Source organism: Perca flavescens, chromosome 10, assembly GCF_004354835.1.
Source record: "Perca flavescens isolate YP-PL-M2 chromosome 10, PFLA_1.0, whole genome shotgun sequence".
Taxonomy (NCBI): domain Eukaryota; kingdom Metazoa; phylum Chordata; class Actinopteri; order Perciformes; family Percidae; genus Perca; species Perca flavescens.
The window spans coordinates 899,671-927,082 of NC_041340.1; the positions used below are offsets into that span (position 1 = coordinate 899,671).

Genomic DNA, 27,412 nt, shown 5'->3' on the forward strand with positions numbered 1-27,412 from the left:
AGGACAGAGACTGGAACTGATCACAGAACTACTTTACACACACACACACACACACACACACACACACACACACAGGTAGAAAACGTTGAGAGAGACAGAGAAAAAAGGGTAAAAAACAGAAAAAAACCTGGAAAAAACACAAAAAAGTCAAAACAAACACACACACACACACACACACACACACACAGAGTGGCACACACAAAGACAGACATGCACGCACTCACACCCACACACACACTTTCCTCCCAGTACGATAGACTTGAACAGCAGATTATGAAACCATAAATGTTTTTTAATATCATCCTGCATGTACATGAGAAGCTTCCAGAACAATCAGGAAACATAGAAGCATAAACATATAAAGAAACTTCTAAACATATAGAGAAACATATGAACATATAGAGAAACATATGAACATATAGAGAAACATATGAAACATATAGAGAAACATATAGAGAAACATATGAACATATTGAGAGAAACATATGAAGATATAAAGAAACATATGAAGATATAGAGAAACATATGAAGATATAATAAGGAGTGTGTGGCGGGGCTGTTACGGAGCAGAGGCTGAGAGAAAGCTGAGTGTGTGGCCCCCCCTGCTGGTCTCAGCCAGTGTTACATCCTGCAGAGTCTCATCGATTCAGGGATCAAACACAGACGCTGGGGAAAATGTGAATATATAATATTTACATTAACACCCCCACCCCCCCCCCTGTGGGAGAAATATTTTAAATAACAACTGTAACCATTTTAGGAATAAACGTGAAACTTTTCTGTATTAAAATGTGGCTTCAAACAACCTGCCCTTCAGCCAGGAGACTTATTTTAACTTTTCATTTCATGTAGAAAATAAAATGTTAAATATTTCTGCATTAAAATGTCTAAAAACGGCTGAAAACATGTATGGATTTATTCATCAGTTAAGATACAAACAGGCTGTGATATAACGCACATAATACATCCACAGTTTGGCTAAATAAGTGTTAATATTCTCTTTCCAGTGTAACCAGTTCAGACATCAAGAAGTTATTAATAAACACGTGATGACCATGTGATGAAGTCAGAGGAAAAGACCACACTGCACTCTATTATCTGGCTTTAAACAATACAAAGATATGAAACAATATGATATATCAGCTCCAGTTTGCTGCTGGGTTTCTTCTCCGTGGTGATGGTTTGATTCCCGACATCCTCAGCGCTGCGTTGTGCTTCAGAAAGGAACACTCTCTCTACGTTTACGCCTCTCCTCCGCGCTACTCAACGAGCGTCTAGGAGGTACGGCGGCTGCTACGGAAACTAAAACTTGAGGGTGTTCAATTTGGAACCGATGATCCAATTCCAAAAAACCAAATTTTCCAAACGATTGCAATAAAAAAAGTGGTTCCAAGTTGGAGCCGGTTCTCGATCCTGATCCTCTTAGCCTAGAAATCTAGACCACCCTAAGGGCAGCAAATATAATCTGCAGCCAGGGTCAATCTAGCAACTCTCCGTTGACTTACGAGCTGGAAAAAACTAATTCTACTCAGGCCAATCACATCGCGAATAGAGTGGGTGGGCGGGGCTTATGGCTGCTGCTGGTGAACAGAGGTCTTCTGGAAGACTTGGAGTTCAGCTTTTCTTTGAGAAAAGAAGGAAGATGTGTTCGGAGTTTGAAGTTTAATCTACCAGCTAGCGTTGCTCTGATTGGTTGGAGCGCTATCCTATTGGTGCAGAGGGGAATTTGAAAGACAACCGTTTATCCCGCCCCTGGGATTGAGCCCTGACCAATGGGGAGTTCCCAGACCTCAACATCTGGATGTGGGTCTGGCTGGTCAGGTTAGTATCCTCTATAACCCTGAAGAAAAACAGCACCGTGGACACCGCCCGTCAGACATCGTATGGCCTCTCCTCCTCTTCCTCCTGTCAGACATCGTATGGCCTCTCCTCTTCCTCTTCCTCCTGTCAGACATCGTATGGCCTCTCCTCTTCCTCCTCCTGGCTCTTCCTGATGAAGGCAGATGACAGTTCCTGCAGCAGCAGCTCCTGGGATGCCGTGCAGACTCTCTCCGCCGCAGTAGACACTCCGTCTCCTTCGGCGCTCGTCTCCAGCGGCTTCACGGAGACGCCGCCACCGCCGCCGCCGGGGACGATGACGCGCTCCACATGTCCCATTTCCAGGGGAACCAGCGTGAGCGGGGGGTTGTCGGGGACCTCCTGCGTCTCGGCGAGGCTGCCCGACAGGAAGCTGGTCTCCAGAGATCTGAGCACCTGCAGGCCGAAGTCTCCCACCTCCTCGTACAGCGGCTCGGGGGGGTCAGCTGACTCACAGCGCTCCGACAACGAGTCCTCGGGGGGGTCAGCTGACTCCCAACGCTCCGACAACGAGTCCTCAGGGGGGTCATGTGACTCCCAGCGCTCCGACAACGAATCGGGCTGCACCTTCATCGGCTGCACGCAAACATACAGTTTAGTTTAGTTTGGTTGAGTTTAGTTTAGTTTGTTTGAGTTTAGTAGTTTAGTTTGGTTGAGTTTAGTTTAGTAGTTTAGTTTAGTTTGGTTGAGTTTAGTTTAGTTTGGTTGAGTTTAGTTTATTAGTTTAGTTTGGTTGAGTTTAGTCTAGTAGTTTTGTAGTTTAGTTTAGTTTCGTTTGGTTGAGTTTAGTAGTTTAGTTTAGTTTAGTTTAATAGTTTAGTTTACTTTAGGGGTGGAACAGTGTAGTTTAGTTTAGTTTAGTTTAGTAGTTTAGTTTAGGGGTGGAACAGTGTAGTTTAGTTTAGTTTAGTAGTTTAGTTTAGTTTAGGGGTGGAACAGTGTAGTTTAGTGTAGTTTAGTAGTTTAGTTGAGTTTAGTAATTTAGTTGAGTTTAGTTTAGTAGTTTAGTTTAGTAGTTTAGTTTAGTTTAGGGGTGGAACAGTGTAGTTTAGTGTAGTTTAGTAGTTTAGTTGAGTTTAGTAATTTAGTTGAGTTTAGTTTAGTAGTTTAGTTTAGTAGTTTAGTTTAGTTTAGGGGTGGAACAGTGTAGTTTAGTGTAGTGTACAGTGTGTAGTTTAAGGGTGGAACGGTACACACAGCGTCACGGTTCTGTGCATGAATTTACACGGAGAATACAAGGTATAAAAATAAATAAAACTTGTGTGCAAATGAATGTAATGCGGAACTACTGTTAGATTCGTGGGTTCTTTAGGGACACCTAATCTGTAGCCCCGCCTTAGCTCTGAAGCTCTGATCGGCGCCTATGTAGCTGCAGTTATGGTACGGTTGGAGCGCTATCCTATTACGTGCAGGGGGAATTTGAAAGACAACAGTTTATCCCGCCCCTCGGATTGAGCTCCGTCAATGGGGAGTTCCCAGACCCAACACCTGGATGTGGGTCTGGCTGGTCAGGCTATTAATTAAGTGATTTTGTTTGTTTTTGCAGCGAACAGAGATGCTGTATTTTCAGTTTTATAGCTGATTGTCGGATTTTCTAGATGGAGTCTGGAGATGATGTGGGGTACTTATTGTTTACATCTTACTTTACTCACTTCAGGCTGTTGCAGCTAGCTCAGGGGACAGACTGTAGGACACTAGGTGGTACAGCCTGAGACAGCTAGCTCAGGGGACAGACTGTAGGACACTAGGTGGTACAGCCTGAGACAGCTAGCTCAGGGGACAGACTGTAGGACACTAGGTGGTACAGCCTGAGACAGCCAACTCAGGGGACAGACTGTAGGACACTAGGTGGTACAGCCTGAGACAGCCAGCTCAGGGGACAGACTGTAGGACACTAGGTGGTACAGCCTGAGACAGCCAGCTCAGGGGACAGACTGTAGGACACTAGGTGGTACAGCCTGAGACAGCCAGCTTAGGGGACAGACTGTAGGACACTAGGTGGTACAGCCTGAGACAGCTAGCTCAGGGTACAGACTGTAGGACACTAGGTGGTACAGCCTGAGACAGCTAGCTCAGGGGACAGACTGTAGGACACTAGGTGGTACAGCCTGAGACAGCTAGCTCAGGGGACAGACTGTAGGACACTAGGTGGTACAGCCTGAGACATGCACAATAAAAAAAAGAATTGCCTTCTGCATTTTTGTTTTGCTTTTCCCTCCATCGTACTGAACCGTAATGTCTGAACCAAGGTATGAACCGAACCGTGACTTCTGTGTACCGTTCCACCCCTAGTTTAGTTTGGTTTGGTTTGGTTTAGTTTAGTTGAGGGATGCACCGAATCCAGTTTTTGGGGTTCTGCCGAATCCTGAATCCCCTGGTTGAGATCGTGCTGCCTCCTCTTCCCATCCTCAGTCCATGAACCCAGTAAACACATGAATGAAGTAAACAGGGACTGTGCTTCCTTTGCTGTACCTGAAGTTGCTGTATTCTTTCATGAACAACTCATATTCTTCCAGATGTTTCAGACCAGATGTTGTAACAGCGGCCATGTTGTGTATAGTTTAGGGACCTCGCCACCACCAGACCAATCAGCATTGAACAGATTGAACATGTAGCTGGACTTGAATGGCCTTCTTTTGACTGAAAGTACTGCCAAACAACAACTTTTTCTGCTCACCAGATCCATGTCCACTTTCTCACAGCCTACTGCTCACCAGATCCATGTCCACTTTCTCACAGCCTACTGCTCACCAGATCCATGTCCACTTTCTCACAGCCTACTGCTCACCAGATCCATGTCCACTTTCTCACAGCCTACTGCTCACCAGATCCATGTCCACTTCCTCACAGCCTATTGCTCACCAGATCCATTTCCACTTTCTCACAGCCTACTGCTCACCAGATCCATGTCCACTTTCTCACAGCCTACTGCTCACCAGATCCATGTCCACTTCCTCACAGCCTATTGCATTGAACACTCCACCTACGTAAACACCTTCCCGTAATCAACGGCGCCGTCATCACGGAGACCAGCGTAGCGTGCCGAGTGCAAGCATAGAGTTCGGTTGCCTGGGAACAAACTCTAAGGTTCGGCAGAAACCGAACCCTGTCAAAAAGCCAAATATTCAGCCCAATCAGAAGCCAAATCCTGGATTTGGTGCATCCCTGGTTTAGTTTAGTTTAGTTAAGTTTAGGTTAGTTTATTTTGGTCTAGTGTTCAGTTGAGTTTACAGGAAACACACAAATACATATTGTGTATGTATATATATATATATATATATATCTCAGGGTTTCTGCAGGTTATACCAAGACAAAAAGACTTTTTTTAAAAACATTATAAAATAAATGTAAGACATATATCACAACTCTCAGCAGCACAATGTGAAGAAGGTTTGGGAGACTTTGATGACTTACACAGAAACATTTAATGAAATATCATTTGAAGAGAGATTTAAGGTTTAACTGTCCCAACTCTCTGAAAATCCTGTCTACCTGAAGGAGTATTTAAACCTTTAAGGGAAACTAAGATATGGCAGGCGCCTAAAACACAGATGAGAAAATATTCCCTGTTGTATCTTGAGTTCATGTTACAGATTCTCATATAGTTCATTAGATGGTTAAATAACGTTGTTACCAACTGACATCAACACAGCCCAGTATCGCTAAACTAAGACCTGTTTAAAATGGTAGTTACCCTTTAAGACCTAGAACACAAGACTTTGTAAGACACGGCTGAAACCCTGATATATAGATCAATAATGCAGCAAATACAGTCAAGAAAATACTCTCAAAATAAAAGTTTAAAATACTTACAAAGTACATGGAGAGCGTCCTTCTGTCGTGCAACTTTCTCTGCAGAGAGAAGAAAGTAGAAATATATTTTAAATATCTACAAAACACTTAACTAGTTTCAGACCTCTCGTTGTAAAGTTAGCGCTGATTAGTTTTAGTTGAGTTATTTTCAGAAAAATAACCCTGTAAAATAATTCCATCTTTCTGAAATCTGAAAGACCCTTTTTTCCACCGTCAAACTAGCGAAAGTGGATATGAAAATGCCCTAAACACACCTGCGCCAGGCGCTTCACGCCTTGCGCTTAAATCGTTAAAATAGGGCCCTAATAGAAAGTGGATTTAGAGACTAAGACAAAGTGGATTTAGAGACTAAGACAAAGTGGATTTAGAGACTAAGAGAAAGTGGATTTAAAGACTAGGAGAAAGTGGATTTAGAGACTAACACAAAGTGGATTAGAGACTAAAAGAAAGTGGATTTAGAGACTTCTTTCCTGTGATAATAACTTGAGGCTGGGACTTTGAGGACTGACCAGCGTCTGATTGGCCGACAGCATGCTGCTGTTGCTCTCGTCTCCTCTGATTGGGACAAGCGGCATCGTGCCGAACTTCTGCTTGGAGATATCTGAGGACGAGTGTCGCCTCAGCACCGGGGGACCCGGGTCATCGTTCTGCAGAATTACCACACACAGAGAGAAAGACAAATCAATCAGACTTTATTTATACAGCACTTTCATACATACATAGACACACACACACACACACACACACACACACACACACACACACACACACACACACACACACACAAATATATACACTCATTACACAAAAGTAAAATGCCATGACAGGCACAGCTATTCACAAGACTCAAGTTATTTGCAGGTACTGACCTGAGCTTTGAGGAAGCTGGTGATCCAGTCCCACAGCTCAGCCTCACAGCTGCAGCACAGAAACCTGACACACACACACACACACACACATACACACACACACACACAGAACAAGGTCGGTGTAACAGAGTATTTCTACACTTTAGTATAAGTACTTATTTTAACTGCACTAACAGATTACTTAGTACTTCTCTCAGACATCACAGATACTTACAGCTGGTGTTTGTCTGACATCACCGTGAACCCCCACCTGCAGGAACAACACAAATATTCAGTTTGGGACTGGGCCCTGAGAGGTCATATTAAACAGTTTGGGACTGGGCCCTGAGGGGTCATATTAAACAGTTTGGGACTGGGCCCTGAGAGGTCATATTAAACAGTTTGGGACTGGGCCCTGAGAGGTCATATTAAACAGTTTGGGACTGGGCCCTGAGAAGTCATATTAAACAGTTTGGGACTGGGCCCTGAGAGGTCATATTAAACAGTTTGGGACTGGGCCCTGAGAGGTCATATTAAACAGTTTGGGACTGGGCCCTGAGAGGTCATATTAAACAGTTTGGGACTGGGCCCTGAGAGGTCATATTAAACAGTTTGGGACTGGGCCCTGAGGGGTCATATTAAACAGTTTGGGACTGGGCCCTGAGGGGTCATATTAAACAGTTTGGGACTGGGCCCTGAGAGGTCATATTAAACAGTTTGGGACTGGGCCCTGAGAGGTCATATTAAACAGTTTGGGACTGGGCCCTGAGAAGTCATATTAAACAGTTTGGGACCGGGCCCTGAGAAGTCATATTAAACAGTTTGGGACCGGGCCCTGAGAAGTCATATTAAAACAGTTTGGGACTGGGCCCTGAGAGGTCATATTAAACAGTTTGGGACTGGGCCCTGAGAGGTCATATTAAACAGTTTGGGACTGGGCCCTGAGAGGTCATATTAAACAGTTTGGGACTGGGCCCTGAGAGGTCATATTAAACAGTTTGGGACTGGGCCCTGAGAGGTCATATTAAACAGTTTGGGACTGGGCCCTGAGGGGTCATATTAAACAGTTTGGGACTGGGCCCTGAGGGGTCATATTAAACAGTTTGGGACTGGGCCCTGAGAGGTCATATTAAACAGTTTGGGACTGGGCCCTGAGAGGTCATATTAAACAGTTTGGGACTGGGCCCTGAGGGGTCATATTAAACAGTTTGGGACTGGGCCCTGAGGGGTCATATTAAACAGTTTGGGACTGGGCCCTGAGAGGTCATATTAAACAGTTTGGGACTGGGCCCTGAGGGGTCATATTAAACAGTTTGGGACTGGGCCCTGAGGGGTCATATTAAACAGTTTGGGACCGGGCCCTGAGAAGTCATATTAAACAGTTTGGGACCGGGCCCTGAGAGGTCATATTAAACAGTTTGGGACCGGGCCCTGAGAGGTCATATTAAACAGTTTGGGACCGGGCCCTGAGAGGTCATATTAAACAGTTTGGGACCGGGCCCTGAGAGGTCATATTAAACAGTTTGGGACTGGGCCCTGAGAGGTCATATTAAACAGTTTGGGACTGGGCCCTGAGAGGTCATATTAAACAGTTTGGGACTGGGCCCTGAGGGGTCATATTAAACAGTTTGGGACTGGGCCCCGAGAGGTCATATTAAACAGTGTGGGACTGGGCCCTGAGGGGTCATATTAAACAGTTTGGGACTGGGCCCTGAGGGGTCATATTAAACAGTGTGGGACTGGGCCCTGAGGGGTCATATTAAACAGTGTGGGACTGGGCCCTGAGGGGTCATATTAAACAGTTTGGGACTGGGCCCCGAGAGGTCATATTAAACAGTGTGGGACTGGGCCCTGAGGGGTCATATTAAACAGTTTGGGACTGGGCCCCGAGAGGTCATATTAAACAGTTTGGGACTGGGCCCCGAGAGGTCATATTAAACAGTGTGGGACTGGGCCCTGAGGGGTCATATTAAACAGTTTGGGACTGGGCCCTGATGGGTCATATTAAACAGTGTGGGACTGGGCCCTGAGGGGTCATATTAAACAGTTTGGGACTGGGCCCTAAGAGGTCATATTAAACAGTTTGGGACTGGGCCCTGAGGGGTCATATTAAACAGTTTGGGACTGGGCCCTGAGAGGTCATATTAAACAGTTTGGGACTGGGCCGTACCTGCTCGGAGCTTTGAGTTTCCTGCGGATGCCGATGTAGATCTTCATGGACTTCAGAGACCATTCCTTCTCTGGTTTGATGCTCTGCACAGAAACACAGACAGTCAGGACACTGAGACACTGAGACACTGGGACACTGGCTGTAGTGGGACATCCCAGTGTTACCTTCTTGTCTTTGAGCAGCAGCAGTTTGTGGTTCCTGATCTGGAACGTTCTCTCCTGGAACTTGTTCCCCTGAAGGAGCTTCGGAGGTTCCTCACGACACTTCAACAGCCCAATCTTCATGATCTCACTCTTATAGGCTGGACACAGAGACATAGAGACACAGAGAGACAGAGACACAGAGACAGAGAGGGACAGAGATACAGAGACAGACAGAGACAGACACAGAGACAGACAGAGACACAGAGACACAGACACAGAGACAGACAGAGACAGAGGCACAGAGACAGACAGAGAGACAGACACAGAGAGACAGAGAGACACAGACACAGAGACAGAGAGAGACAGAGAGACAGACAGAGACACAGAGAGACAGACGCAGAGAGACACAGACACAGAGACAGAGAGAGACAGAGAGACAGACAGAGACACAGAGAGACAGACGCAGAGAGACAGAGACAGACAGACACAGAGAGACACAGAGACAGACAGAGACACAGAGAGACACAGAGAGACATAGAGAGACAGACACAGAGAGACAGAGACAGAGAGACAGACACAGAGAGACAGAGAGAAAGATGTGTTCAGTCTAAAAGCTGACAGATCAGAACGTATGTGTGTGTGTGTGTGTGCGCGTGTATATGTGTGTGTGTGTGTGTGTATCTGTGTGTGCGTGTGTATATGTGTGTGTGCGTGTGTGTGTGTGCTTGTGTCTGTGTGTGTGTGTGTGTGTGTGTGTGTGTGTGTGTGTGTGTGTGTGTGTGTGTGTGTGTGTGTGTGTGTGTGTGTGTGTGTGTGTGTATGTGTGTGTGTGTGTGTGTGTGTGTGTGTGTGTGTGTGTATCTGTGTGTGCGCGTGTATATGTGTGTGTGCGTGTGTATGTGTGCTTGTGTCTGTGTGTGTGTGTCTGTGTGTGTGTGTATCTGTGTGTGTGTGTGACCTACAGGTGAGGATGTTGATTCCCTCTCCTTTAGGAACCCTCTTCACCAGCAGGAAGGCGGAGCTCGGGTCGACCATCTTGCACCACTGCAGCGCCTGCTCCAGGACTTTCTCTTTGGGGTGTAGCGGACGCTCTGACACAACGAAAACAACAACAGCTGTCACTGAAATGTCCCAGGCTCCCTGAACTCACCTCCAGGAGTCAGAGACTGTCACAGAGACAGAAATTTGGGGGGAAAAAGCGACAAAGCTCTCTGAAAAAGTGCCAAAAATGTTGGAAAAAAGAAACAAGAAGTGAAAACAAGTGGCAGACAGACGGGACAGACAGACAGGCAGACAGAGAGACAGGTGTGTTGCTGTCTCACCCAGCTGTCCGTCCTCAATAGCCTCAAACGTCATCCAGACGTCTCTGTCTCCTGCCGGGATGTTCCTCATATACAGAACCTGATTGGTCAGCTCCTCAGCACACATGGTGGGAGACACCTGCAGGGTCACATGACACACAGACACTTAAACAATATTTAATTTTACATCATGCTGTGTAAACAAACACATGTTAAAGTGACAGAAATGAGAGTCTGGTGAGCACACTGACTTTGAGAGTGATGCAGCAGTCGGGAATCTTCGTCTCCAGATAAACTTCGATGATCAGATCCCCGGCCTGAGACAGCTGCACACACACACACACACACACACACACACACACACACACACACACACACACACACACACACACACACACACACACACAGACACACACACACACACACACACACACACACACACACACACAGACAGACAGACACACACACACACACACACACACACACACACACACACAAAGACAGACACACACACACAGACAGACACACACACACACACACACACACACACACACACACACACAAAGACAGACACACACACACACACAGACACACACACACACACACTCAAAGAAACACACACACACACACACACACACACACACACACACACACACACACACAAGACAGACACACACACACACACACACACACACACACACACACACTCAAAGACACACACACACACACACACACACACACACTCAAAGAAAGACACACACACACACACACACACACACACACACACACACACAAAGACAGACACACACGCATGCATGCACACACAGACACACGCACACACACACACACACACACACACACACACACACACACATGCACACACACACACACACACACATGCACACACACACAGACACACACACACAAAGACACACAGACACACACACACACAAAGACACACACACACGCACGCATGCACACACAGACGCACACATGCACACAGAGACACAAGCACGTGCACACACACAAACGCAATCATGCACGCCCGCACACACACACACAGATGCATGCACGCACGCACACACAAAGACACACACGCACGCACACAGACACACACACACACACAATAAAAGTGTATTTGTACAAAATGTACAAAACAAAATGTGTATTAGTCGGGTTGAGATCTCCACTTTTGACAAAAATGTTGACATTTTGAACACTGCAACAATTTATGGTGCAAATGTCTTTATTTATGTAAAGAGATGATTCCCCCTGTAAGTGACAGCTGTGTGTAGTTGTACCTGCGTGTCCTTCCAGGTGGTGATGAGGCTGATCTCCAGCTCGATCTGAGTCCGATGCTCCTCGTCGATCTGAAACACAATCACCAGTTCATACAGAACGTTCGTCTATCTTCTGGGTCGGACCTCCAAAATTCAAAAAATCACGTAAAAAGGAACTTAAACATCTAAAAAAACAAAAAAAGTGTCGAAAAAAAGAGAAACAAAATATTTGAAGGAACTAAAATATTCATAAAAAATACGACTTAAAAGCTGTGTTATAAACCAGCAACGTTTAGTTTTTCTGGGTCAAAATTTAAAGATTTTTTTGGACAAAAAAATGGGTCAGATTAGACCCGAGGAAAACAGCAGGGTTAAACCAATAAAAACTGCTGAAATAGAAATCTTTCCGTGTGAAGAGAGAGTTGTTCTCACATGGAACACGTTCAGGAAAGAACTGAAAGAAAGCGACAAAAAACCCGTTGATAAACAGAATTTTGGGAGGTTGACGTACAGGAAGTTGGCTCCTAGATGTTTAGTGTTTTAGGGTTAGTTTTTGTGATATTTTCGGGGGTACTCACATCGAAGACGTACAGGAAGTTGTCGATCAGATCCTCCACGATCTTCACCTCGTGCTCTCCCTTCCCGTCCGTCTGGAACAGACTCGGAGCAAACAGCAGAGACAAGTTCTTGGTGCACATCTGGTTCAGATCGGCACACTTCTGGACTCTGGCACACAGGGAGGAAACATGGTAAACATGTGGCACACAGGAAGGAAACACGGTAAACATCTGGCACACAGGGAGGAAACATCTGGCACACAGGAAGGAAACACGGTAAACATCTGGCACACAGGAAGGAAACATCTGGCACACAGGGAGGAAACATCTGGCACACAGGGAGGAAACATCTGGCACACAGGGAGGAAACATCTGGCAGACAGGGAGGAAACACAGTAAACATCTGGCACACGGGGAGGAAACATCTGGCACACGGGGAGGAAACATCTGGCACACAAGGAGGAAACACGGTAAACATCTGGCACACGGGGAGGAAACATGGTAAACATCTGGCACACGGGGAGGAAACATCTGGCACACAGGGAGGAAACATCTGGCACACAGGGAGGAAACACGGTAAACATCTGGCACACAGGAAGGAAACACGGTAAACATCTGGCACACGGGGAGGAAACATCTGGCACACAGGGAGGAAACATCTGGCACACAGGGAGGAAACATCTGGCAGACAGGGAGGAAACACAGTAAACATCTGGCACACGGGGAGGAAACATGGTAAACATCTGGCACACGGGGAGGAAACATCTGGCACACGGGGAGGAAACATCTGGCACACAGGGAGGAAACACGGTAAACATCTGGCACACGGGGAGGAAACATGGTAAACATCTGGCACACGGTGAGGAAACATCTGGCACACAGGGAGGAAACACGGTAAACATCTGGCACACAGGGAGGAAACACGGTAAACATCTGGCACACAGGGAGGAAACACGGTAAACATCTGGACTGGTTTTGTGCAGCGTTCCAGCCCTGCAGGAGTTTACCTGTACAGGTGACTGATGAGGGGGAACAGCAGGAGTTTACCTGTACAGGTGACTGATGAGGGGGAACAGCAGGAGTTTACCTGTACAGGTGACTGATGAGGGGAACAGCAGGAGTTTACCTGTACAGGTGACTGATGAGGGGAACAGCAGGAGTTTACCTGTACAGGTGACTGATGAGAGCGGCGAGCGTTGTCCGGTTGACCCGAGGAAGACTCCGGATGATCTCTTTGTAGCGGTCGAGCCTCTGACTCTTCTGAGGGATTTCTGACGGTGAGAAACATGATTATATATTAATACTTCACTCCAACATATATCTGAGTATTAACAGACGTATGACTACAGTATGGAACCCAATGTAGTTATTAACCTTTACAAATTACCGTAAATTATTAACCATGAATGTTTTAGATATGACTTCAGAAAGCCCGTCTCTGAGGGAAAGGTTAAACTCACTGGCGGCGTCCTGCCAGAGGGGGTGCAGGTCGGCCATGACCACGGGGTCGTCCACCTCCCTGAAGAACCTCTTCAGGACGTCCGTCACGTCCTCGATGAAGTGGTCTCCGATCCGCAGCTTCACGTTACGAGCGTCGTTACGGAACTCGTCCATCAGCAGTTTGATCCGGGACCTGGCTCCGTTCTTCCTGTAGATCCCCTCGTGGCCCAGACCTGAAAACACAACAGACACATACAGAGACACACACACACACACACACACACACACACACACACACATAACTAATAAATAGGGATGCACCGAATCCAGATTTTTGGGGTTTCAGCTGAATACCGAATCCACTGGTGAAGATTCTGCTGAATCCTCGTCCCATCCTCAGACCATTAACACAGGCCCACTTGTTCGGTGTAGGGCAAAGCTGGTAATGGTCGTCTGGTTAACAGCAGTATTTATCTGGGACTGTCCTTCCTTTGCTGTACCTGAAGTTGCTGCATTCTTGCTGCTGTCTTGAGATTCCTTCATGCACAACTCGTATTCTTCCAGATGTTTCAGACCAGATGTTGTAACAGCGGCCATGTTGTGTATAGTTTAGGGTCCTCGCCACCACCAGACCAATCAGCATTGAACAGATTGAACATGTAGCTGGACTTGAATGGCCTTCTTTAGACTGAAAGTACTGCCAAACAACAACTATTTCTGCTCACCAGATCCATGTCCACTTTCGCACAGCCTGCTGCATTGAACGCTCCACCTACGTAAATACCTTCCCGTAACCAACGGCGCCATCACTACGGCGACCAGCGTAGCGCGTGGAGTGACAGCGTAGGGTTCGGTTTGGTGGGAAAAAATTCTAAGGTTTGGCAGAAACCAGAACCCCGTCAAAAAGCCCAATATTCAGCCCAATCCTGGATTCGGTGCATCACTGGTATTAAAAGGTCCAATATGTAATATTTGTACTGTAATAAATCCAAAAATGACACCAATACCTCATCAGATATTAAGGAAACATGTTAAACTGAAATACTTTCTTTTCTGACAACAATGCTAATGTCAGTATTTTTTCTTTTTGAAATTTCGTGACGGAATCTATGTTTATGTTTTGATCTGTGTGTTGTTATCAACGGCCCAGTTTGACAGCCAGGCCGGGTTGCCAGATATACCTGTAAAAACGTAAACCCAGCGCGCTACAGCTGTAACGGTAGTACAGCCATGAAAGCAGCAAACAAACAAACAGGATCAACGGAGAGAGATTCTACATGACATAAAAAAAGAAAACAGCATGTTTCTAACAGTTGCGTGACCAGAGACGTAACAACCCCCTGGTAAATATTGGAGATGTATTTGAAAGATGGAGACAGCTTAGAGCCCAAAAGGACGCAGAGTTGGCTTATTTTCTCCTGAACAGGTAAGCATTAGCTCCACGCTAATTTATCACAGCTACTAGGGATGGGCATTTTTTGTCATTTCAACATTTGTGTACTCACATTGAATTATATAGCTAGAGTAACCGAGTTGGTTACTCGCAAAAACAATTGAGACATAGCCAGTAAAGTGATCCCAACTGGTCGTGGCTAACGCCGCCATGCTAACCCTGCTAACGTTACCGGAGGAAGCAGCCCATGGCTGTTTACAGCGTGTAGTTCAGCGGCTGGAGCCGACAACGGTGAGTTATTTTAAGCCACGAGAGGGGGGCTGTAAATCGGAAAGAGGGGACTGTGAGTTTGCAGTGTGTTTAGCGATTGTTGCCGTAATTCTAAGCCAATGAAGTGTGTTCCATCGGCAAGGTAGTGGTATTTTTAGCGTTTCGTATTGTAATTCTAAGCCGAGGAAGTGTGCCTGACTGGCGTGTGGAGAGGACAGTGAGGTTGTTGTGTTTTTAGCGGTTCATACTGTCATTTTAAGCCGAAAAAGTGTGTCTGTCAGTTGGTTACAGAGCTCCACGTGAGCACGGGCTTTTATGACTGTCAATATAGCCAGCATCTACCGTTAGCTACTCGGCTGTGCTGTGGAGTAATGTCTGGCTATGTGAGACTAGCATCTACCGTTAGCTACTCGGCTGTGCTGTGGAGTAATGTCTGGCTATGTGAGACTAGCATCTACCGTTAGCTACTCTGCTGTGCTGTGGAGTAATGTCTGGCTATGTGAGACTAGCATCTACCGTTAGCTACTCTGCTGTGCTGTGGAGTAATGTCTGGCTATGTGAGAAAAGCGTCCAGCTACATTGTTGTGAATGCTGCGGTCTCAGCCTGGCAACCCCCTTGAACTTGGAGTCTGGGCAGGAGGGGGCGGGGGAAACGACTCTCCGGTATTTTGAATTGGTAGTGCAGTAACTATTTTAACCGCTAGCTGCCAGTATTACACACAATATTACATATTGCACCTTTAACACCTAACCAAAAAAGCGATGAAAAACTTTTTTAAAAAAAACCCCCAAAAACCTTAAAACAGGTCAATAATTTGGCCGTGTAGGTGAGGCTGCAAAACTTGCAACCTATGAACCAACTGAAAATGCAACCAAAAAAGTCTTGAGAACGTCAAAACGAGACACAAAAACATCCAAAAAAATGACAACTTTGAAACGAAGCAACAAACTCTAACTTTAACTCTTCCTCACCGTGCTGCGTGATGAAGACGAGGCAGCAGGTTATTTATATTAATATATATGAATGATTATGAGTGTTGAACTGACCGTACTGCGTGATGAAGACGAGGCAGCTGGTTATATATATATATATATATATATATATGAATGTGTATGAATGTGTAACTGACCATACTGCGTGATGAAGGAGAGGCAGCTGGTTATATATAATAATATATATTAATATATATATGAGTGTGTAACTGACCGTACTGCGTGATGAAGGAGAGGCAGCTGGTTATATATAATAATATATATTAATATATATATGAGTGTGTAACTGACCGTACTGCGTGATGAAGACGAGGCAGCTGGTTATATATATATATATATATATATATATATATATATATATATATATATATATATATATATATATATATATGAATGTGTATGAATGTGTAACTGACCATACTGCGTGACGAAGGAGAGGCAGCTGGTTATATATATTTATATATATTAATATATATATATGAGTGTGTAACTGACCGTACTGCGTGATGAAGGAGAGGCAGCTGTCTACGATGATGGGGATGTCGTTCCTGCTCAGCTGCTGGTCTCTGAGAGAGTTTCCTTTCCCCCCCGACGCTCGCTGGATGTCTGAGTACCACAGAGAGAAATCAGTCCGCCCAACGCCCTGCAGGTGCAGCGTCCTGAAACAGGGAGACACACAGGAAGTTACATCAGCAGAAACAGGGAGACACACAGGAAGTTACATCACCAGAAACAGGGAGACACACAGGAAGTTACATCAGAGAGGGAGTAAACGTACGTTCATGGACATCAGAAAAACGTTTTTCCGAGTGAAAACGTAACCATTCACGTAACTTCCTGTGGGAATCAGAGGAGGGAAACTGGAGCTGGATTTTGATACCCGAGTTCCCCAGTTGGTGACGCGTTGTTGACAACGGACGTTTGATGGAGGCGACTTTGGTTCACTGAACATATTTCAATGATAATAAACTGTTTATTGTGGACAGATGCCTCTGCCAAGAAACATACACAGACATAATATGTTTAAAATTATTCATAAATAGACCTACAGTACAGGCCAAAAGTTTGGACACACCTTCTCATTCAATGTGTTTTTTTATTTATTTTCATGACTATTTACATTGTAGATTCTCACTGAAGGCATCAAAACTATGAATGAACACATATGGAATTATGTACTTAACAAAAAAGTGTGAAATAACTGAAAACATGTCTTATATTTTAGATTCTTCAAAGTAGCCACCCTTTGCTTTTTTATTAATAAGGGAAATAATTCCACTAATGAACCCTGACAAAGCACACCTGTGAAGGTAAAACCATTTCAGGTGACTACCTCATGAAGCTCATTGAGAGAACACCAAGGGTTTGCAGAGTTATCAAAAAAAAGCAAAGGGTGGCTACTTTGAAGAATCTAAAATATAAGACATGTTTTCAGTTATTTCACACTTTTTTGTTAAGTACATAATTCCATATGTGTTCATTCATAGTTTTGATGCCTTCAGTGAGAATCTACAATGTAAATAGTCATGAAAATAAAAAAGAAACGCATTGAATGAGAAGGTGTGTCCAAACTTTTGGCCTGTACTGTATGTATAAAAAAACAACACATTATCCGTGCCTTTTCCCGTTGGTTGTCCTGCAGATAACACAAACAAACACCTGGCGATGTGCGGTTTGGATGCTCGCATAAGAAAACAGCAGAAAATCTTTTGTTATTGTTGCCTCCATGTTTTCACCACCTGATGCTCTCGGCTACGGCCAACCGTTCGTGGCAGTCATGCAAAAAATTGTCATTTCAAACGGCAATATAACAGAAGAAGAAGAACACGCATCCCGACCATGTGAACGCTGCCAGTCGGAAAAACAACGTAACCACGGGGGGCGGTGCCTGTTATTCTGAGATGGCATAAACGCAGGGTTAGATTTTTAAGTGGCATGTGGCACTTGCCAGTGGCGTGTACTTCCAGTACTTCTGTACGCCAACTGTGATTGTGTGTGAGTTGATGCCGTAGCAGGAAGAGGAAGAAGAATGTCTGAGGGAAAAACACACGACTGTCACCCCAGAGACCGGGGATCTGTTCCCGCGAGCAGTGATGCCACGTAACTCTAATCTGCGTTACTATTTCCAAACCAGTAATCAGATTAAAGTTACTTATCCAAGTCACTGTGCGTTACTAATTGTCATTTTCCTTAGTAAAAATATATATTTTAGCTTTCTTCTCGCATCTCGGAGAGTGAAGTCACGTTTTCAGCGTGAGGACAGTTCACGTTACCACATAAAAAACAATGGAGGGAGGAGAGAGATGGAAATAGAGTCACTATTTTGAGTTTGTGTCAGCTAAAGACGGCAATTTTAAGGTCCGTACACTCTGTGCTGGTGGCGACTAAGTGCTATCTAGCTACAAAAACACTACGTCAACTTTGAAGAACCATTTGGAGTCGCAGCGCTGCAGTCAAACTTACAGAGCAAGTCCCAGCAGGTGGTGGGAAGCAGAGAGCAGGAGGCCCCCCACCACCCAAACAACTAAAGCTGGACTTTGGTGCAAAACCAGTAAGTGGGGGAGAGTTGAAGAAGTTGTTGGGTCAGTATGTTGTAGAGGAAATGCTGCCCTTAAACACGGCTGACTGGCTCTCTTTGGTGCCATAATAAACCAGATCCTACTACTGGCCACGCCGAGCTGCCTCACAGTAAACCGGTTGTCATGTTTATGTTGAGGCTGTGGGGGGGTTGTCGGCAGCTGCTGCATGTAACTAATAAAGTAACTTGTAATCTAACTTTGTTACTTTTAAAATCAAGTAATCTGTAAAGTAACTAAGATACTTTTTCAAAGTAACTGTGGCAACACTGCCCGCGAGTCACGTTTGCTTTCCCGGTTCTTCTTTTCCTAAACCCAACCATTTCTTTTACGTCTATATTTACGTTATTTTATATATTTTACGTCTATATTATTTTATATATTTTACATCTATATTTACGTTATTTTATATATTTTACGTCTATATTTTACGTAAAATCTAACGTTAGAAGTTATATTTTAGGTCTTACGGTGAAGGACATGCCATTTCCGGCTGCCACATGCCACTTGAAAATCTAACTCCTACTGTTACATCATCAGAAACCATGGAGACACACAGGACATTACATCATCTGAAACCATGGAGACACACAGGATGTTACATCATCAGAAACCATGGAGACACACAGGTTGTTACATCATCACAAACCACATCGAGACCAAATCTCCTGCAGAGAAACACTAACGTGTTGAAAAAAGCAACAAAAATGTCAACAAAAAATGACTCAAAAACCTTGAAAAACGTGACAAAAAAAATTATTTAAAAAAACTGTAACAACAAGGATGAAAGGTGTTAAAAAGTGTTTTAAAAAATGACAAAACCATGGAAAAAAAACCTTGGAATAAAAACAGTAGTCTTCCTCTCACCTTCCTTTCTCCACCAACACCAGGATGTCTTTCTTCTCGTGGTTCTCCGTCTCTGTGGCAACACCTTCAACACACACACACACACACACACACACACACACACACACACACACACACACACACACACACTTAACCCTAACCTGACATTTTACAGACTAAATGACTAATGTATTAATCTAGAACCCCCAGTGGTTAGTTGCAGCTGTTTTTAGTTTGTAGTATGTAGTGTGTAGTTTGTAGTATGTAGTGTATAGCCTGTAGTGTGTAGTGTATAGTCTGTAGTGTGTAGTGTGTAGTGTATAGTCTGTAGTGTGTAGCGTGTAGTGTGTAGTGTGTAGTGTGTAGCCTGTAGTGTGTAGTGTGTAGTGTGTAGTCTGTAGTGTATAGTCTGTAGTGTGTAGCCTGTAGTGTGTAGCCTGTAGTGTGTAGCCTGTAGCCTGTAGTGTGTAGTGTGTAGTGTGTAGTCTGTAGTGTATAGTCTGTAGTCTGTAGCCTGTAGTGTGTAGCCTGTAGTCTGTAGTGTGTAGTGTGTAGTCTGTAGTGTGTAGCCTGTAGTGTGTAGTGTGTAGTGTGTAGTGTTTAGTGTATAGTCTGTAGTGAGTAGCCTGTAGTGTATAGTCTGTAGTCTGTAGTGTGTAGTGTGTAGTGTGTAGCCTGTAGTGTGTAGCCTGTAGTCTGTAGTGTGTAGTATGTAGTGTTTAGTGTATAGTCTGTAGTGTGTAGTGTGTAGTGTGTAGTGTTTAGTGTATAGTCTGTAGTGTGTAGTGTGTAGTGTGTAGTGTTTAGTGTATAGTCTGTAGTGTGTAGCCTGTAGTGTATAGTCTGTAGTGTGTAGCCTGTAGTGTGTAGCCGGTAGCCTGTTATGTGTAGTGTGTAGTGTGTAGTGTATAGTCTGTAGTGTGTAGTGTGTAGTGTATAGTCTATAGTGTGTAGCCTGTAGTGTGTAGCCTGTAGTGTGTAGCCTGTAGTGTGTAGTATATAGTCTGTAGTGTGTAGCCTGTAGTGTGTAGTGTGTAGTGTGTAGCCTGTAGTGTGTAGCCTGTAGTGTGTAGCCTGTAGTGTGTAGTGTGTAGTATATAGTCTGTAGTGTGTAGCCTGTAGTGTGTAGTGTGTAGTGTGTAGCCTGTAGTGTGTAGTGTGTAGTGTGTAGTGTAGTGTGTAGTGTGTAGTGTAGTGTGTAGTGTGTAGTCTGTAGTGTGTAGCCTGTAGTGTGTAGTCTGTAGTGTGTAGCCTGTAGTGTGTAGCCTGTAGTGTGTAGCCTGTAGTGTGTAGTGTGTAGTGTGTAGTTTGGGACTGACTGAGTTCCTGCAGACGCTTCAGGTTGATGATGTCCTCGGCAGCGCCGTCGTTTCGGGGACAGATGAAGAGGTTGGACTTCTGCAGGACGAAGTAGGCGTCCCTCCACTGCTGCGGGTCCAGCATGGCCCGGTACCGCAGCAGACCGACCCGCTCAAACTCCCGGGACAGCAGGCAGTGGCAGCTGAGCGGCGTCGCAGCCTGGGGGGGGGGGGACAGGACGGGTACAGGACACAGAGACACACAGGACAGTTAGGGAGATGTGGTGTTGAAGCTGGACGATGTGTTGATGTAGAAGAGGAACTATTGATGAGAATTGTAGTGGGAAATGTCCGAAAAGGCCCCGAGGCCGGACTAATCTGACTCCTGTTATTTAATTCCCGCGCTTTCTTTTATCGGACTTACAGTACAGGCAAAAAAGCAAAAAACAAAGCACACCTGTGAAGGTAAAACCATTTCAGGTGACTACCTCATGAAGCTCATTGAGAGAACACCAAGGGTTTGCAGAGTTATCAAAAAAAGCAAAGGGTGGCTACTTTGAGGAATCTAAAATATAAGACATGTTTTCAGTTATTTCACACTTTTTTGTTAAGTACATAATTCCATATGTGTTCATTCATAGTTTTGATGCCTTCAGTGAGAATCTACAATGTAAATAGTCATGAAAATAAAAAGGAAACGCATTGAATGAGAAGGTGTGTCCAAACTTTTGGCCTGTACTGTACGTTCCCTCTACACAAGGACCAATCAGAGATGATGAGTTCAGTCAGTCCAGCGTAAGTGTTACAGCACAGCTGTGGGTTCCCAAAATAGAAACTAAGTTTCCCTAGCAACTGAAATAAAGTCAGGGATGGTCCACCAAGTTGTCCTCCGAGTTATGAGCTCTGATCTATTCTCTCCCTCAAGCTTTTATCTTCACCTCACGAGGGGGGTGTCTCCTTGTTTCTAGGCAGAAACTGTTATCTTCACACACTCACACACACACACACACGCACACACACACACACACACACGCACACACACACATGCCAGGGTCGGGGCCTCTGTGTGGTGCAAATTCCTCTTCTGTTCTGCAGAACAGACGTGCCGTTTTTTTTTTATCGCAATAAACGTATAGAAAGTATGCTGATATAACAACATCATGATGATGCCGATTATACTTTTATCAGTTCTGTCAGCAAGACCACAAGCAAACAACTTTTAAAATGCTTGTTTTCTGGATGGAGTTTGGTTCCATCAGGGCTCTGCTAACATTGGAGCTGCTCCATCAACACAACAACAGAGATATCATTTCAGAACTTACCAGGTACTCAAATGTCCCGCTTACTTTTCTCAAAGAAAACTTCGTTCTAAACACTTTTGCGACACATCTACACGCAAATTTCGCGTCCTCATGCTGAGACTTTGCGTCTTTGCATTGACTTTGTATGGAATAGCGCCACCGTGTGAAACGTGTTTGGTGGGAACCCAGCATTAAATGTGTGGAGTCACTGGTATCTCTTTCTCTAAGACTCTTATTGTGAAAACTACTATCTTACCTTACAGAAACATTATGAGCCGACTGGCTTCTACTTCCTGTTCCCCAAGCTCGCAAACACTGATTTTAGTTTGGGTTTTATACCTACAAACTTCTACTTGTATTTGCTTTCTTTTGCATCCTTATAATCCTGATTTATTTGCCAAATAATGTTACCAATTCAGTTGTTTTGTATTTGTCTTTGTTATTTGACTCAATGTGGTTGTGAATGATCTCTGAGTGTAGATAAAGGCTGAATGACTGACTGAATGAATGAATGAATGGCTGAATGAATGAATGAATGGATGGATGAATGAATGAATAAATGAATGGTTGCATGAGACAGGGACAAACAGCTGGAGTTGGGACAGACCTTCCCGATGGATTTGGTCCAGCTGTGCAGAGCATCGGCCGTCTCCAGACCAAACTGATAAAGTTTCTCTGACGTCAAATACAACTCAAAGGTATAACGGAACCTGAGAGAGAGACAGACAGGTTAGAGAGACAAACAGGTTAGAGAGACAGACAGACAGAGAGACAGACAGAGAGAGAAAGAGAGACAGAAACAGACAGGTTAGAGAGAGACAAACAGACAAAGAGAGAGAGAGAGACAGACAGACAGACAGACAGGCAGGCAGACAGACAGAAAGACAGAGAGACTGCGTACCTGTCTATGCAACTAGTGTGTGTACCTGTCTATGTAACTAGTGTCTGTACCTGTCTATGTAACTAGTGTGTGTACATGTCTATGTAACTAGTGTGTGTACCTGTCTATGTAACTAGTGTGTGTACCTGTCTATGTAACTAGTGTGTGTACCTGTCTATGTAACTAGTGTGTACGTACCTGTCTATGTAACTAGTGTGTGTCCCTGTCTATGTAACTAGTGTGTGTACCTGTCTATGTAACTAGTGTGTGTACATGTCTATGTAACTAGTGTGTGTACATGTCTATGTAACTAGTGTGTGTACCTGTCTATGTAACTAGTGTGTGTACCTGTCTATGTAACTAGTGTGTGTACCTGTCTATGTAACTAGTGTGTGTACCTGTCTATGTAACTAGTGTGTGTACCTGTCTATGCAACTAGTGTGTGTACCTGTCTATGTAACTAGTGTCTGTACCTGTCTATGCAACTAGTGTGTGTACATGTCTATGTAACTAGTGTGTGTACATGTCTATGCAACTAGTGTGTGTACCTGTCTATGTAACTAGTGTGTACCTGTCTATGTAACTAGTGTGTGTACCTGTCTATGTAACTAGTGTGTGTACCTGTCTATGTAACTAGTGTGTGTACCTGTCTATGTAACTAGTGTGTGTACATGTCTATGCAACTAGTGTGTGTACCTGTCTATGTAACTAGTGTGTACGTACCTGTCTATGTAACTAGTGTGTGTACATGTCTATGTAACTAGTGTGTGTACCTGTCTATGTAACTAGTGTGTACGTACCTGTCTATGCAACTAGTGTGTGTACATGTCTATGTAACTAGTGTGTGTACCTGTCTATGTAACTAGTGTGTGTACATGTCTATGTAACTAGTGTGTGTACCTGTGTATGTAACTAGTGTGTGTACATGTCTATGCAACTAGTGTGTGTACCTGTCTATGCAACTAGTGTGTGTACCTGTCTATGTAACTAGTGTGTGTACCTGTCTATGTAACTAGTGTGTGTACCTGTCTATGCAACTAGTGTGTGTACCTGTCTATGTAACTAGTGTGTGTGTACCTGTCTATGTAACTAGTGTGTGTCCCTGTCTATGTAACTAGTGTGTGTGTACCTGTCTATGTAACTAGTGTGTGTCCCTGTCTATGTAACTAGTGTGTGTACCTGTCTATGTAACTAGTGTGTGTACCTGTCTATGTAACTAGTGTGTGTACCTGTCTATGTAACTAGTGTGTGTACCTGTCTTTTATAACTAGTTTGTGTACCTGTCTATGTAACTAGTGTGTGTGTACCTGTCTATGTAACTAGTGTGTGTGTACCTGTCTATGTAACTAGTGTGTGTGTACCTGTCTATGTAACTAGTGTGTGTACATGTCTATGTAACTAGTGTGTGTGTACCTGTCTATGTAACTAGTGTGTGTACATGTCTATGTAACTAGTGTGTGTGTACCTGTCTATGTAACTAGTGTGTGTACATGTCTATGTAACTAGCGTGTGTGTACCTGTCTATGTAACTAGTGTGTGTACATGTCTATGTAACTAGTGTGTTTGTACATGTCTATGTAACTAGTGTGTGTACATGTCTATGTAACTAGTGTGTTTGTACATGTCTATGTAACTAGTGTGTGTACATGTCTATGTAACTAGTGTGTGTGTACCTGTCTATGTAACTAGTGTGTGTACATGTCTATGTAACTAGCGTGTGTGTACCTGTCTATGTAACTAGTGTGTGTACATGTCTATGTAACTAGTGTGTTTGTACATGTCTATGTAACTAGTGTGTGTACATGTCTATGTAACTAGTGTGTTTGTACATGTCTATGTAACTAGTGTTTGTACATGTCTATGTAACTAGTGTGTGTACATGTCTATGTAACTAGCGTGTGTGTACCTGTCTATGTAACTAGTGTGTGTACATGTCTATGTAACTAGTGTGTTTGTACATGTCTATGTAACTAGTGTTTGTACATGTCTATGTAACTAGTGTGTGTACATGTCTATGTAACTAGCGTGTGTGTACCTGTCTATGTAACTAGTGTGTGTACATGTCTATGTAACTAGTGTGTTTGTACATGTCTATGTAACTAGTGTGTGTACATGTCTATGTAACTAGTGTGTGTACATGTCTATGTAACTAGTGTGTTTGTACATGTCTATGTAACTAGTGTGTGTACCTGTCTATGTAACTAGTGTGTGTACCTGTCTATGTAACTAGTGTGTGTACCTGTCTATGTAACTAGTGTGTGTACCTGTCTATGTAACTAGTGTGTGTGTACCTGTCTATGTAACTAGTGTGTGTACATGTCTATGTAACTAGTGTGTGTACCTGTCTATGTAACTAGTGTGTGTGTACCTGTCTATGTAACTAGTGTGTGTACATGTCTATGTAACTAGTGTGTGTGTACATGTCTATGTAACTAGTGTGTGTACATGTCTATGTAACTAGTGTGTGTACCTGTCTATGTAACTAGTGTGTGTACATGTCTATGTAACTAGTGTGTGTACCTGTCTATGTAACCAGTGTGTGTACCTGTCTATGTAACTAGTGTGTGTCCCTGTCTATGTAACTAGTGTGTGTGTACCTGTCTATGTAACTAGTGTGTGTCCCTGTCTATGTAACTAGTGTGTGTACCTGTCTATGTAACTAGTGTGTGTACCTGTCTATGTAACTAGTGTGTGTACATGTCTATGTAACTAGTGTGTGTACCTGTCTATGAAACTAGTGTGTGTACCTGTCTATGTAACTAGTGTGTGTACCTGTCTATGTAACTAGTGTGTGTACCTGTCTATGTAACTAGTGTGTGTACCTGTCTTTTATAACTAGTTTGTGTACCTGTCTATGTAACTAGTGTGTGTGTACCTGTCTATGTAACTAGTGTGTGTGTACCTGTCTATGTAACTAGTGTGTGTGTACCTGTCTATGTAACTAGTGTGTGTACATGTCTATGTAACTAGTGTGTGTGTACCTGTCTATGTAACTAGCGTGTGTGTACCTGTCTATGTAACTAGTGTGTGTACATGTCTATGTAACTAGTGTGTTTGTACATGTCTATGTAACTAGTGTGTGTACATGTCTATGTAACTAGTGTGTTTGTACATGTCTATGTAACTAGTGTGTGTACATGTCTATGTAACTAGTGTGTGTGTACCTGTCTATGTAACTAGTGTGTGTACCTGTCTATGTAACTAGTGTGTGTGTACCTGTCTATGTAACTAGTGTGTGTACATGTCTATGTAACTAGTGTGTGTACCTGTCTATGTAACTAGTGTGTGTGTACCTGTCTATGTAACTAGTGTGTGTACATGTCTATGTAACTAGTGTGTGTGTACATGTCTATGTAACTAGTGTGTGTACATGTCTATGTAACTAGTGTGTGTACCTGTCTATGTAACCAGTGTGTGTACCTGTCTATGTAACTAGTGTGTGTACCTGTCTATGTAACTAGTGTGTGTACCTGTCTATGTAACTAGTGTGTGTACCTGTCTATGTAACTAGTGTGTGTACCTGTCTATGTAACTAGTGTGTGTACCTGTCTATGTAACTAGTGTGTGTACCTGTCTATGTAACTAGTGTGTGTGTACCTGTCTATGTAACTAGTGTGTGTACCTGTCTATGTAACTAGTGTGTTTGTACCTGTCGATGAAGCCGTTGTTGTTGGAGGAGTCGGGCCGGCTGACGCCCAAACACACGATGTCTTTAACGCTGATCTGCATGCAGGGATCAGCTGATCGGTCCGACTCGTAGAACAGCAGAGACTGATCCACCGAGCACCAGAACTTCTGGAAGTCTGCAGACAGAACCGGGACACATTTAGGCTTCATTAGACACTTGTATCTTTCCCTGAGACCCCTGAAAAATACCCACATGAGGGGTGAAAGAAGCGGCAAAAAAAAACATTCAACATCATTGGTTGAAAGCGAGCATCAAAATCATAAAAACGCCAGTTAAGTGCCAAAAAACTGTCAATGCCGAAACATTGTTGAAGTGTCCAAACAAAGCTTAGAAAAAAGGGTCAAAAGCAAACATAAAAAACGTCTAAAAAACGTTTACAAAATGGTGAAAAGCTATTCAACCTGCATGAGAGTCTGAGACTTATTTCCTTCTTTGTCATTCATTTTCATCTTTCTCTCCTCTCTGTCTTTCCACTTTCTATCTTCAACTTGTGTCCAACAAAGTTTCTTTGTTCTTTTGATTCGTTTTTACTTCAACTTCCTCCTTTACACCTGTCTGACCCTCTTCTTCTTTATCTGTCTGTCTGTCTGCCTGCCTGTCTGTCTGTCTGCCTGCCTGTCTGTGTGTCCTCCCACCTTCTCTTGTCTTCCTGTTCAGCGTCCCTCTGTGGGTGGAGCCCGACTTGTAGAGGAAACCGGAGTGAAGGACGGGCTGCATGATCTCATCGTACACGCTGGGGTCTGACGGGAGAATCACAA

The 27,412-nt window shown here is 44.0% G+C and overlaps 1 protein-coding gene across 2 annotated transcripts in view; it reads right to left on the reverse strand.

Annotated features, from left to right (window-relative positions):
* Positions 1-471: 471 nt before the first annotated feature.
* The window catches only part of arap3 (ArfGAP with RhoGAP domain, ankyrin repeat and PH domain 3), a 59,857-nt gene continuing 32,916 nt past the window's right edge, over positions 472-27,412 (reverse strand). The window contains exons 18-37 of one of the 2 annotated variants that reach the window (XM_028589745.1): positions 27,290-27,394; positions 26,616-26,769; positions 22,694-22,796; positions 20,807-21,005; positions 19,509-19,572; positions 16,561-16,724; positions 13,430-13,642; positions 13,135-13,240; positions 11,991-12,138; positions 11,434-11,502; positions 10,384-10,458; positions 10,154-10,271; positions 9,794-9,922; positions 8,853-8,989; positions 8,689-8,771; positions 6,754-6,789; positions 6,540-6,603; positions 6,180-6,317; positions 5,671-5,709; positions 472-666 (exon numbers count right to left, since the gene is read on the reverse strand). In XM_028589745.1, the coding sequence (XP_028445546.1) occupies positions 622-666; positions 5,671-5,709; positions 6,180-6,317; positions 6,540-6,603; positions 6,754-6,789; positions 8,689-8,771; positions 8,853-8,989; positions 9,794-9,922; positions 10,154-10,271; positions 10,384-10,458; positions 11,434-11,502; positions 11,991-12,138; positions 13,135-13,240; positions 13,430-13,642; positions 16,561-16,724; positions 19,509-19,572; positions 20,807-21,005; positions 22,694-22,796; positions 26,616-26,769; positions 27,290-27,394 (2,189 nt within the window). In that variant the 3' untranslated portion in view covers positions 472-621. Of the gene's footprint in view, positions 667-1,745; positions 2,434-5,670; positions 5,710-6,179; positions 6,318-6,539; positions 6,604-6,753; positions 6,790-8,688; positions 8,772-8,852; positions 8,990-9,793; positions 9,923-10,153; positions 10,272-10,383; positions 10,459-11,433; positions 11,503-11,990; positions 12,139-13,134; positions 13,241-13,429; positions 13,643-16,560; positions 16,725-19,508; positions 19,573-20,806; positions 21,006-22,693; positions 22,797-26,615; positions 26,770-27,289; positions 27,395-27,412 lie in introns of those variants that run through there. The other variant, XM_028589744.1, reaches the window with a different exon arrangement.